The 14,827-nt window shown below is 48.5% G+C and overlaps 1 protein-coding gene across 1 annotated transcript in view; it reads right to left on the minus strand.

The window, feature by feature from the left end:
* LOC143959408 (disks large homolog 4-like) overlaps nucleotides 1-14,827 on the minus strand; it is a gene marked incomplete in the record, with an annotated part of 327,564 nt that overhangs the window by 6,940 nt on the left and 305,797 nt on the right. The window contains 2 exon segments of the mRNA XM_077468048.1: nucleotides 2,562-2,653; nucleotides 10,897-11,006. Of these exon segments, the coding sequence (XP_077324174.1) occupies nucleotides 2,562-2,653; nucleotides 10,897-11,006 (202 nt within the window).

A 14,827-nucleotide genomic window follows, 5' to 3' on the forward strand; every position in this document is an offset into this window, starting at 1 on the left:
TGGGCGTGGGGGGGGGGCGCGGATCACAGGAGGAGGCACGGGGAGAGTTGTGAGGGAACTTCACATTTACAGTCATTAGTGAAGTCCTCATCGTTACACGGTCATTGGTGAAGTCCTCATCGTTACACGGTCATTAGTGAAGTCCTCATCGTTACACGGTCATTGGTGAAGTCCTCATCGTTACACGGTCATTGGTGAAGTCCTCATCGTTACACGGTCATTAGTGAAGTCCTCATCGTTACATGGTCATTGGTGAAGTCCTCATCGTTACACGGTCATTGGTGAAGTCCTCATCGTTACACGGTCATTGGTGAAGTCCTCATCGTTACACGGTCATTGGTGAAGTCCTCATCGTTACACGGTCATTAGTGAAGTCCTCATCGTTACACGGTCATTAGTGAAGTCCTCATCATTACACGGTCATTAGTGAAGTCCTCATCGTTACACGGTCATTAGTGAAGTCCTCATCATTACACGGTCATTAGTGAAGTCCTCATCATTACACAGTCATTAGTGAAGTCCTCATCATTACACGGTCATTAGTGAAGTCCTCATCGTTACACGGTCATTAGTGAAGTCCTCATCATTACACGGTCATTAGTGAAGTCCTCATCATTACACGGTCATTGATGAGGAATTCCTGAAGCAGGTGAAGCTGTCGGAACGTTTGGTCCGGTTAAGTTCTCCAACAAGAACTCGGAGGAGAGAAAGGTCTTCTCTAATCCACTCCCTGGTCATCGCTCGCCTCAACTCCCTTCTCATTGGCTTACCTCTAAATAGGCTCCTCCCCCTTCAGTACATCATGAATGCTGCTGCCAGGCTCATCCACCCTTTGTGTCAATGGAAAGAATAAACCACTCGGAGTCTTCTACCCCCGCTCTGCCACTCCCTCCATTGGCTGCCACTCAACCAACGAATCAAAGTCAAGTAACTAACAAAGCCTTCCACAACCCGGCCCCCAGCTACATCACTAACCTGATCTCAAAATATCTAATCGTTCTCTTCTCTCCTCCCAATACCTCCTGCTCTCTCATCACCTCCTCCCTTGCTCGCCTGCCAGGACTTCTTCTGAGCCTCTCCTATCCTATGGAACTTCTTACCCCATTATGTCAGACTATCTCCTACTTTGTCTGCTCTCAGACGATCCCTGAAAACTCATCTCTTCAGAGAAGCCCATCCGGCCCCCACCTAACAACTCTACATTTTCTCCATCAGCTCATCCCCCACAGATCTTACCTCTTGACCCTCCCTCTTAGATTGTAAGCTCTAAGGAGCAGGACCCTCTGATTCCTCTTGTATTAAAATGTATTGTATTTGTACTGTCTACCCCCAAGTTGTAAAGCACTGCGTAAACTATCGGCACTATATAAATCATGAAGAACATTAATAATAATAATGGCAGGATCACCAAGTAAAAACAAAAAAAAAAAAAAAAAAAACCTACAAATAAAATGAATACAGCCAAAGCATCCAAGGACTAGTGAGCTGTGATTGCAATTGGGTTTTAGGCCATCTACTATTTTCTTCTTCTAGACGCTCCAATGGCAGGGATAATCTGTGTCTCTGTCCCTCCCACATTGGGGAGATTTCCTGCACTGCAGTATGGGTATGCAATGGAGGGCGATGGCGCCGGCCGCGAGTGCGGGGGAGGGCGATGGCACCGGCCACGAGCGCATGGGAGGGCGATGGCACCGGCCGCGAGCGCGGGGGAGGGCGATGGCACTGGCCTCGAGAGCATGGGTGGGCGATGGCACTGGCTGCGAGCGCATGGGTGGGCGATGGCACTGGCTGTGAGCACGGGGGAGGGCGATGGCACTGGCTGCGAGCACGGGGAAGGGCGATGGCCCCGGCCACAAGAGCGGGGGGGGCGATGGCGCCGGCCGCGAGCGCGGAGGAGGGGGCGATGGCACCGGCTGTGAGAGCCCAATGACTGTCGTGTCCTGGAAATAGGCCAGAATGTAGGAATGCAAAACATTTGGAGTATTTCATGCAGGCTTCAATGGTAACAGAAAAAGGTGTGGCAGTTCTATTGGGCAGCATTTTTATCAAATTGTACCATATATTTTACACTACCGGGGCCCCTTGTCTGCATTATAAACCCCCCCGGGGGCCCCTCGTCTGCATTATAAACCCCCCCGGGGGCCCCTCGTCTGCATTACAAACCCCCCCGGGGGCCCCTCGTCTGCATTATAAACCCCCCCGGGGGCCCCTCGTCTGCATTATAAACCCCCCAGGGGCCCCTCGTCTGCATTATAAACCCCCCAGGGGCCCCTCGTCTGCATTATAAACCCCCCTGGGGGCCCCTCGTCTGCATTATAAACCCCCCCGGGGGCCCCTCGTCTGCATTATAAACCCCCCAGGGGCCCCTCGTCTGCATTATAAACCCCCCAGGGGCCCCTCGTCTGCATTATAAACCCCCCCAGGGGCCCCTCGTCTGCATTATAAACCCCCCGGGGGCCCCTCGTCTGCATTATAAACCCCCCCCCAGGGACCCCTCGTCTGCTGGGGCCAGTTTATGTAGAAGGTGAATGCGGTTTCCACACTTCGCAGGAACATCCTACCTGAGAAGCACTCTGTGAAGTCTTGTTCCAGCTTTGTGGACCTTTCGTACGTTTTCCTCGCTTGTTCCTCTGTTAGACGTTTGTTAATTTCTCTAAAGAGATCAAAGAAAGATAAATGAGAATAAAGAAAAAGGCTGAAAGAATCAGATATAAAAAAGAGTAATGAGGACGAGGAAAAAAGAGGAGACGGGAGAAAAAAGGGGCAAAGAGGAGGGACAGGAGACCAAGAGGGGCAAAGAGGAGAGACGGGAGAAAAAAGGGGCAAAGAGGAGGGACAGGAGACCAAGAGGGGCAAAGAGGAGGGACGGGAGAAAAGAGGGGCAAAGAGGAGGGATGGGAGAAAAGAGGGGCAAAGAGGAGAGACGGGAGAAAAAAGGGGCAAAGAGGAGGGATGGGAGACCAAGAGGGGCAAAGAGGAGGGACAGGAGAAAAAAGGGGCAAAGAGGAGGGACGGGAGGAAAGAGGGGCAAAGAGGAGGGACGGGAGAAAAAAGTGGCAAAGAGGAGGGACGGGAGAAAAGAGGGGCAAAGAGGAGGGACGGGAGAAAAAAGGGGCAAAGAGGAGGGACGAGAGAAAAGAGGGGCAAAGAGGAGGGACGGGAGACCAAAAGGGGCAAAGAGGAGGGACGGGAGAAAAGAGGGGCAAAGAGGAGGGACGGGAAACTTCAACAGAAGTCAATCAACTGATCTGCTGATCTAGACAGGCCAGCTTGAGAGGGACACCTGAAAAGAGTCAGAGGAGAAAGAAAAGGAGCAATAGACAAAGAGAGGAGAGAAAACACAGAGGGAAGAGAAAGGCAGGGGGAACACAGAACAGAAACAAGAACAAAGAAAAGAGAGCAAAAGAGAAAACAAAGAAGAGGAGCAAGAGAAACAAAATGAGGCGAGGAGACAGAAGAGATAATCAGATAATTCATTTACAATAACCAACACAAATTGCTGACCCCACCATAGAACCGAGCCTGATCCTGAAACTGACCCCAGACTCAGCTAAACAAAAGACAAAGAAAAGGAACCAGCTGTGACTTTTCTTCTAGATCTGTTTGGAAATACAAAGAACCGAGCCTGAGCCTGAAACGGACCCGATGGATCACCCTTCACATCTAACCCTAACGTACATCCTACCGGAGTCTGGAGATAACCAAAACCTGAACTGACCCAAACGGTCCTCCTACATCCGTCTGGAGATAATCATAACATGAATGGCCCCTGACCTTTATCCTGCATCAGTCTGGAGGAGCCCCAAATCCTTTTCTTTCATTAGCATGGTGATATTCAGAAGACCAAAACTTCATTCTGGAGATAATCAGAACCCGACCCCTCATCTACATCATTCTGGAGATAATCAGAACCCGACCCCTCGTCCTACATCATTCTGGAGATAATCAGAACCCAACCCCTCGTCCTACATCATTCTGGAGATAATCAGAACCCGACCCTTCATCTACATCATTCTGGAGATAATCAGAACCCGACCCTTCATCTACATCATTCTGGAGATAATCAGAACCCGACCCCTCATCCTACATCATTCTGGAGATAATCAGAACCCAACCCCTCATCTACATCATTCTGGAGATAATCAGAACCCGACCCCTCATCTACATCATTCTGGAGATAATCAGAACCTGACCCCTCATCCTACATCATTCTGGAGATAATCAGAACCCGACCCTTCATCTACATCATTCTGGAGATAATCAGAACCCAACCCCTCATCTACATCATTCTGGAGATAATCAGAACCTGACCCCTCATCCTACATCATTCTGGAGATAATCAGAACCCAACCCCTCATCTACATCATTCTGGAGATAATCAGAACCCGACCCCTCATCCTACATCATTCTGGAGATAATCAGAACCCGACCCCTCATCCTACATCATTCTGGAGATAATCAGAACCTGACCCCTCATCCTACATCATTCTGGAGATAATCAGAACCCAACCCCTCATCTACATCATTCTGGAGATAATCAGAACCCGACCCTTCATCTACATCATTCTGGAGATAATCAGAACCCAACCCCTCATCTACATCATTCTGGAGATAATCAGAACCTGACCCCTCATCCTACATCATTCTGGAGATAATCAGAACCCAACCCCTCATCTACATCATTCTGGAGATAATCAGAACCCGACCCCTCATCCTACATCATTCTGGAGATAAACGGAAACCCGACCCCTCATCCTACATCATTCTGGAGATAATCAGAACCCGACCCCTCGTCCTACATCATTCTGGAGATAATCAGAACCCGACCCCTCGTCCTACATCATTCTGGAGATAATCAGAACCCGACCCCTCATCCTACATCATTCTGGAGATAAACGGAAACCCGACCCCTCATCCTACATCATTCTGGAGATAATCAGAACCCGACCCCTCGTCCTACATCATTCTGGAGGTAATCAGAACCCGACCCCTCGTCCTACATCATTCTGGAGATAATCAGAACCCGACCCCTCGTCCTACATCATTCTGGAGATAATCAGAACCCGACCCCTCGTCCTACATCATTCTGGAGATAATCAGAACCCAACCCCTCGTCCTACATCATTCTGGAGATAATCAGAACCCAACCCCTCGTCCTACATCATTCTGGAGATAATCAGAACCCGACCCCTCATCTACATCATTCTGGAGATAATCAGAACCTGACCCCTCATCCTACATCATTCTGGAGATAAACGGAAACCCGACCCCTCATCCTACATCATTCTGGAGATAATCAGAACCCGACCCCTCGTCCTACATCATTCTGGAGATAATCAGAACCCGACCCCTCGTCCTACATCATTCTGGAGATAATCAGAACCCGACCCCTCATCCTACATCATTCTGGAGATAAACGGAAACCCGACCCCTCATCCTACATCATTCTGGAGATAATCAGAACCCGACCCCTCGTCCTACATCATTCTGGAGATAATCAGAACCCGACCCCTCGTCCTACATCATTCTGGAGATAATCAGAACCCGACCCCTCGTCCTACATCATTCTGGAGATAATCAGAACCCAACCCCTCGTCCTACATCATTCTGGAGATAATCAGAACCCAACCCCTCGTCCTACATCATTCTGGAGATAATCAGAACCTGACCCCTCATCCTACATCATTCTGGAGATAAACGGAAACCCGACCCCTCATCCTACATCATTCTGGAGATAATCAGAACCCGACCCCTCGTCCTACATCATTCTGGAGATAATCAGAACCCGACCCCTCGTCCTACATCATTCTGGAGATAATCAGAACCCGACCCCTCATCCTACATCATTCTGGAGATAAACGGAAACCCGACCCCTCATCCTACATCATTCTGGAGATAATCAGAACCCGACCCCTCGTCCTACATCATTCTGGAGATAATCAGAACCCGACCCCTCGTCCTACATCATTCTGGAGATAATCAGAACCCGACCCCTCGTCCTACATCATTCTGGAGATAATCAGAACCCAACCCCTCGTCCTACATCATTCTGGAGATAATCAGAACCCGACCCCTCGTCCTACATCATTCTGGAGATAATCAGAACCCGACCCCTCATCTACATCATTCTGGAGATAATCAGAACCTGACCCCTCATCCTACATCATTCTGGAGATAAACGGAAACCCGACCCCTCATCCTACATCATTCTGGAGATAATCAGAACCCGACCCCTCGTCCTACATCATTCTGGAGATAATCAGAACCCGACCCCTCGTCCTACATCATTCTGGAGATAATCAGAACCCGACCCCTCATCCTACATCATTCTGGAGATAAACGGAAACCCGACCCCTCATCCTACATCATTCTGGAGATAATCAGAACCCGACCCCTCGTCCTACATCATTCTGGAGATAATCAGAACCCGACCCCTCGTCCTACATCATTCTGGAGATAATCAGAACCCGACCCCTCGTCCTACATCACTCTGGAGATAATCAGAACCCAACCCCTCGTCCTACATCATTCTGGAGATAATCAGAACCCAACCCCTCGTCCTACATCATTCTGGAGATAATCAGAACCTGACCCCTCATCCTACATCATTCTGGAGATAAACGGAAACCCGACCCCTCATCCTACATCATTCTGGAGATAATCAGAACCCGACCCCTCGTCCTACATCATTCTGGAGATAATCAGAACCCGACCCCTCGTCCTACATCATTCTGGAGATAATCAGAACCCGACCCCTCATCCTACATCATTCTGGAGATAAACGGAAACCCGACCCCTCATCCTACATCATTCTGGAGATAATCAGAACCCGACCCCTCGTCCTACATCATTCTGGAGATAATCAGAACCCGACCCCTCGTCCTACATCATTCTGGAGATAATCAGAACCCGACCCCTCGTCCTACATCATTCTGGAGATAATCAGAACCCAACCCCTCGTCCTACATCATTCTGGAGATAATCAGAACCCAACCCCTCGTCCTACATCATTCTGGAGATAATCAGAACCCGACCCCTCATCTACATCATTCTGGAGATAATCAGAACCTGACCCCTCATCCTACATCATTCTGGAGATAAACGGAAACCCGACCCCTCATCCTACATCATTCTGGAGATAATCAGAACCCGACCCCTCGTCCTACATCATTCTGGAGATAATCAGAACCCGACCCCTCGTCCTACATCATTCTGGAGATAATCAGAACCCGACCCCTCATCCTACATCATTCTGGAGATAAACGGAAACCCGACCCCTCATCCAACATCATTCTGGAGATAATCAGAACCCGACCCCTCGTCCTACATCATTCTGGAGATAATCAGAACCCGACCCCTCGTCCTACATCATTCTGGAGATAATCAGAACCCGACCCCTCGTCCTACATCATTCTGGAGATAATCAGAACCCGACCCCTCGTCCTACATCATTCTTGAGATAATCAGAACCCAACCCCTCGTCCTACATCATTCTGGAGATAATCAGAACCCAACCCCTCGTCCTACATCATTCTGGAGATAATCAGAACCCGACCCCTCGTCCTACATCATTCTGGAGATAATCAGAACCCGACCCCTCATCCTACATCATTCTGGAGATAAACGGAAACCCGACCCCTCATCTACATCATTCTGGAGATAATCAGAACCCGACCCCTCATCTACATCATTCTGGAGATAATCAGAACCCGACCCCGCATCTACATCATTCTGGAGATAATCAGAACCCGACCCCTCGTCCTACATCATTCTGGAGATAATCAGAACCTGACCCCTCGTCCTACATCATTCTGGAGATAATCAGAACCCGACCCCTCGTCCTACATCATTCTGGAGATAATCAGAACCCGACCCCTCGTCCTACATCATTCTGGAGATAATCAGAACCCGACCCCTCATCCTACATCATTCTGGAGATAATCAGAACCCGACCCCTTGTCCTACATCATTCTGGAGATAATCAGAACCCAACCCCTCATCCTACATCATTCTGGAGATAAACGGAAACCCGACCCCTCGTCCTACATCATTCTGGAGATAATCAGAACCCGACCCCTCGTCCTACATCATTCTGGAGATAATCAGAACCCAACCCCTCATTCTCTGTAAGTCTGGAGATAATCAGAACCCGACCCCTCATTCTCTGTAAGTCTGGAGATAATCAGAACCCGACCCCTCGTCCTACATCATTCTGGAGATAATCAGAACCCGACCCCTCATCCTACATCATTCTGGAGATAATCAGAACCCGACCCCTCGTCCTACATCATTCTGGAGATAATCAGAACCCGACCCCTCGTCCTACATCATTCTGGAGATAATCAGAACCCGACCCCTCATCCTACATCATTCTGGAGATAATCAGAACCCGACCCCTCATCCTACATCATTCTGGAGATAATCAGAACCCAACCCCTCATCCTACATCATTCTGGAGATAAACGGAAACCCGACCCCTCGTCCTACATCATTCTGGAGATAATCAGAACCCGACCCCTCATCTACATCATTCTGGAGATAATCAGAACCCAACCCCTCATTCTCTGTAAGTCTGGAGATAATCAGAACCCGACCCCTCATCTACATCATTCTGGAGATAATCAGAACCCGACCCCTCGTCCTACATCATTCTGGAGATAATCAGAACCCGACCCCTCATCCTACATCATTCTGGAGATAATCAGAACCCGACCCCTCATCCTACATCATTCTGGAGATAATCAGAACCCAACCCCTCATCCTACATCATTCTGGAGATAAACGGAAACCCGACCCCTCGTCCTACATCATTCTGGAGATAATCAGAACCCAACCCCTCATCTACATCATTCTGGAGATAATCAGAACCCAACCCCTCATTCTCTGTAAGTCTGGAGATAATCAGAACCCGACCCCTCATTCTCTGTAAGTCTGGAGATAATCAGAACCCGACCCCTCGTCCTACATCATTCTGGAGATAATCAGAACCCGACCCCTCATCCTACATCATTCTGGAGATAATCAGAACCCGACCCCTCGTCCTACATCATTCTGGAGATAATCAGAACCCGACCCCTCGTCCTACATCATTCTGGAGATAATCAGAACCCGACCCCTCATCCTACATCATTCTGGAGATAATCAGAACCCGACCCCTCATCCTACATCATTCTGGAGATAAACGGAAACCCGACCCCTCGTCCTACATCATTCTGGAGATAATCAGAACCCGACCCCTCATCTACATCATTCTGGAGATAATCAGAACCCGACCCCTCGTCCTACATCATTCTGGAGATAATCAGAACCCGACCCCTCATTCTCTGTAAGTCTGGAGATAATCAGAACCCGACCCCTCATTCTCTGTAAGTCTGGAGATAATCAGAACCCGACCCCTCGTCCTACATCATTCTGGAGATAATCAGAACCCGACCCCTCATCCTACATCATTCTGGAGATAATCAGAACCCGTCCCCTCGTCCTACATCATTCTGGAGATAATCAGAACCCGACCCCTCGTCCTACATCATTCTGGAGATAATCAGAACCCGACCCCTCCTCCTACATCATTCTGGAGATAATCAGAACCCGACCCCTCATTCTCTGTAAGTCTGGAGATAATCAGAACCCGACCCCTCGTCCTACATCATTCTGGAGATAATCAGAACCCGACCCCTCATCCTACATCATTCTGGAGATAATCAGAACCCGTCCCCTCGTCCTACATCATTCTGGAGATAATCAGAACCCGACCCCTCGTCCTACATCATTCTGGAGATAATCAGAACCCGACCCCTCATCCTACATCATTCTGGAGATAATCAGAACCCAACCCCTCATTCTCTGTAAGTCTGGAGATAATCAGAACCCGACCCCTCATCTACATCATTCTGGAGATAATCAGAACCCAACCCCTCATCCTACATCATTCTGGAGATAATCAGAACCCGACCCCTCATTCTCTGTAAGTCTGGAGATAATCAGAACCCGACCCCTCATCTACATCATTCTGGAGATAATCAGAACCCAACCCCTCATTCTCTGTAAGTCTGGAGATAATCAGAACCCGACCCCTCATTCTCTGTAAGTCTGGAGATAATCAGAACCCGACCCCTCGTCCTACATCATTCTGGAGATAATCAGAACCCGACCCCTCATCTACATCATTCTGGAGATAATCAGAACCCGACCCCTCGTCCTACATCATTCTGGAGATAATCAGAACCCGTCCCCTCGTCCTACATCATTCTGGAGATAATCAGAACCCGACCCCTCATCCTACATCATTCTGGAGATAATCAGAACCTGACCCCTCGTCCTACATCATTCTGGAGATAATCAGAACCCGACCCCTCGTCCTACATCATTCTGGAGATAATCAGAACCCGACCCCTCATCTACATCATTCTGGAGATAATCAGAACCCGACCCCTCGTCCGACATCATTCTGGAGATAATCAGAACCCGACCCCTCGTCCTACATCATTCTAGAGATAATCAGAACCCAACCCCTCATTCTCTGTAAGTCTGGAGATAATCAGAACCCGACCCCTCATCCTACATCATTCTGGAGATAATCAGAACCCGACCCCTCATCCTACATCATTCTGGAGATAATCAGAACCCGACCCCTCGTCCTACATCATTCTGGAGATAATCAGAACCCGACCCCTCGTCCTACATCATTCTGGAGATAATCAGAACCCGACCCCTCATTCTCTGTAAGTCTGGAGAGTAATGTAAGATTTTGCAAAGCTTGTATTTCGAATTATCTAACAATGGTCCCTTTTGCTCCTCCATAGTTTGGATCAAATCCAGAACTCTGAATCTAGTTTGCAGAGATAAGATGAAGAAAGAAGTTTAAGAAGAAAAAGACAAAAAGACAAAGATTCTTACAAAATGTTCTCCAGGGATTTTGGACGTATAAAAATAGCAATAGGTTGTAGCTGAGCTGCCTGAAGACGTCTGACAGCATTGGCGGAAACATCGAGGATGCAGTGCTTGCCCTGAGGAGAGAATTGTGGGAGATCAGAGAACCGTCACACAGTGTCCATTCCAGAACTCAACTGCATAGAACTGCAGAACCCCTGTCAGGTTATTGCCACCTGTGTCCCTGTTGGTCCTGGTGACCACTATAGTGGGGGAAAAAAAATCCCTGATTTTGAGTTGTCACCAGATCAGGAATAATGGGGAAATCTTCCAATTGGGACACTGATCCTTCCAGCGCTGGTGACAACCAATCATTTTGTCACTTTGGAATGATTTCTCCTCACTTCCTGCTTTGAATATGGGACGGGTATTTAAAAGGAAAATCTCCCCAATGGGGCACAGATTAAAAAAAAAAAAAAAAAAAAAGCCTGACAGGGGTTATAACCCTCCATTACTCCGAAATGGAAAAAAAAGTGTACTCGGAGGCTTCTGAGATCACTCAGAATTCAATGAACTGCAATTGCCCCCCTTCTGGCCGGCTTCATTCTCATAGACTTGTGTTGTATGAGAAGCAGTTCTGACATGAACAAAACCCATTTCCGACCCGGCCCCTCGCTCTATCTCTCCTGGTAACCGTTGTCATGAAGTCTGAAGAAAGGACAAACCCAATATTTCTGCATAGCCACCAAAACAAGAAGAGAACAAATCCAATGAGAACACGTGTTCTGGTGACAACTGCCTTTCAAGAGATTTCCTCCCACTTTCTAATGGACAGGAAGTCTTTCAAATTGGACCCGGAATGTAACCCCCACCCTACACGCTCCAAAATGGAACACACTGGTAGATATATGTAAGATGGAGATGAAGGAATGAGGAGTGTAGAGGAAGAGGAGGGGGATACTGAGAGGATGGAGATGAAGGAATGAGGAGTGTAGAGGAAGAGGTGGGGGATACTGAGAGGATGGAGATGAAGGAATGAGGAGTGTAGAGGAAGAGGAGGGAGATACTGAGAGGATGGAGATGAAGGAATGAGGAGTGTAGAGGAAGAGGAGGGAGATACTGAGAGGATGGAGATGAAGGAATGAGGAGTGTAGAGGAAGAGGAGGGAGATACTGAGAGGATGGAGATGAAGGAATGAGGAGTTCAAAAGAAGTGGAAGGAGATACAGAGAGGATGGAGATGATGGAATGAGGAGTGTAGAGGAAGAGGAGGGAGATACTGAGAGGATGGAGATGAAGGAATGAGGAGTGTAGAGGAAGAGGAGGGGGATACTGAGAGGATGGAGATGAAGGAATGAGGAGTGTAGAGGAAGAGGAGGGAGATACTGAGAGGATGGAGATGAAGGAATGAGGAGTGTAGAGGAAGAGGAGGGAGATACTGAGAGGATGGAGATGAAGGAATGAGGAGTTCAAAAGAAGTGGAAGGAGATACAGAGAGGATGGAGATGATGGAATGAGGAGTGTAGAGGAAGAGGAGGGAGATACTGAGAGGATGGAAATGAAGGAATGAGGAGTGTAGAGGAAGAGGAGGGAGATACTGAGAGGATGGAAATGAAGGAATGAGGAGTGTAGAGGAAGAGGAGGGGGATACTGAGAGGATGGAGATGAAGGAATGAGGAGTGTAGAGGAAGAGGTGGGGGATACTGAGAGGATGGAGATGAAGGAATGAGGAGTGTAGAGGAAGAGGAGGGAGATACTGAGAGGATGGAGATGAAGGAATGAGGAGTGTAGAGGAAGAGGAGGGAGATACTGAGAGGATGGAGATGAAGGAATGAGGAGTGTAGAGGAAGAGGAGGGAGATACTGAGAGGATGGAGATGAAGGAATGAGGAGTTCAAAAGAAGTGGAAGGAGATACAGAGAGGATGGAGATGATGGAATGAGGAGTGTAGAGGAAGAGGAGGGAGATACTGAGAGGATGGAGATGAAGGAATGAGGAGTGTAGAGGAAGAGGAGGGGGATACTGAGAGGATGGAGATGAAGGAATGAGGAGTGTAGAGGAAGAGGAGGGAGATACTGAGAGGATGGAGATGAAGGAATGAGGAGTGTAGAGGAAGAGGAGGGAGATACTGAGAGGATGGAGATGAAGGAATGAGGAGTTCAAAAGAAGTGGAAGGAGATACAGAGAGGATGGAGATGATGGAATGAGGAGTGTAGAGGAAGAGGAGGGAGATACTGAGAGGATGGAAATGAAGGAATGAGGAGTGTAGAGGAAGAGGAGGGAGATACTGAGAGGATGGAAATGAAGGAATGAGGAGTGTAGAGGAAGAGGAGGGGGATACTGAGAGGATGGAGATGAAGGAATGAGGAGTGTAGAGGAAAAGGAGGGGGATACTGAGAGGATGGAGATGAAGCAATGAGGAGTGTAGAGGAAGAGGAGGGAGATACTGAGAGGATGGAGATGAAGGAATGAGGAGTGTAGAGGAAGAGGAGGGGGATACTGAGAGGATGGAGATGAAGCAATGAGGAGTGTAGAGGAAGAAGATGGAGATACTGAGAGGATGGAGATGAAGGAATGAGGAGTGTAGAGGAAGAGGAGGGAGATACTGAGAGGATGGAGATGAAGGAATGAGGAGTGTAGAGGAAGAGGAGGGAGATACTGAGAGGATGGAGATGAAGGAATGAGGAGTGTAGAGGAAGAGGAGGGGGGATACTGAGAGGGTGTAGATGAAGCAATGAGGAGTGTAGAGGAAGAGGAGGGAGATACTGAGAGGATGGAGATGAAGGAATGAGGAGTGTAGAGGAAGAGGAGGGGGGATACTGAGAGGATGGAGATGAAGGAATGAGGAGTGTAGAGGAAAAGGAGGGGGATACTGAGAGGATGGAAATGAAGGAATGAGGAGTGTAGAGGAAGAGGAGGGGGATACTGAGAGGATGGAGATGAAGGAATGAGGAGTGTAGAGGAAAAGGAGGGGGATACTGAGAGGATGGAGATGAAGCAATGAGGAGTGTAGAGGAAGAGGAGGGAGATACTGAGAGGATGGAGATGAAGGAATGAGGAGTGTAGAGGAAGAGGAGGGGGATACTGAGAGGATGGAGATGAAGCAATGAGGAGTGTAGAGGAAGAAGATGGAGATACTGAGAGGATGGAGATGAAGGAATGAGGAGTGTAGAGGAAGAGGAGGGAGATACTGAGAGGATGGAGATGAAGGAATGAGGAGTGTAGAGGAAGAGGAGGGAGATACTGAGAGGATGGAGATGAAGGAATGAGGAGTGTAGAGGAAGAGGAGGGGGGATACTGAGAGGGTGTAGATGAAGCAATGAGGAGTGTAGAGGAAGAGGAGGGAGATACTGAGAGGATGGAGATGAAGGAATGAGGAGTGTAGAGGAAGAGGAGGGGGATACTGAGAGGATGGAGATGAAGCAATGAGGAGTGTAGAGGAAGAGGAGGGAGATACTGAGAGGATGGAGATGAAGGAATGAGGAGTGTAGAGGAAGAGGAGGGAGATACTGAGAGGATGGAGATGAAGGAATGAGGAGTGTAGAGGAAGAGGAGGGAGATACTGAGAGGATGGAGATGAAGGAATGAGGAGTGTAGAGGAAGAGGAGGGAGATACTGAGAGGATGGAGATGAAGGAATGAGGAGTTCAAAAGAAGTGGAAGGAGATACAGAGAGGATGGAGATGATGGAATGAGGAGTGTAGAGGAAGAGGAGGGAGATACTGAGAGGATGGAGATGAAGGAATGAGGAGTGTAGAGGAAGAGGAGGGGGATACTGAGAGGATGGAGATGAAGGAATGAGGAGTGTAGAGGAAGAGGAGGGAGATACTGAGAGGATGGAGATGAAGGAATGAGGAGTGTAGAGGAAGAGGAGGGAGATACTGAGAGGATGGAGATGAAGGAATGAGGAGTTCAAAAGAAGTGGAAGGAGATACAGAGAGGATGGAGATGATGGAATGAG

The sequence above is a fragment of the Lithobates pipiens genome, unplaced genomic scaffold (assembly GCF_037356315.1).
Source record: "Lithobates pipiens isolate NorthernLeopardFrog02 unplaced genomic scaffold, aLitPip1_a1.2 Scaffold_73, whole genome shotgun sequence".
Classification (NCBI taxonomy): Eukaryota; Metazoa; Chordata; class Amphibia; order Anura; family Ranidae; genus Lithobates; species Lithobates pipiens.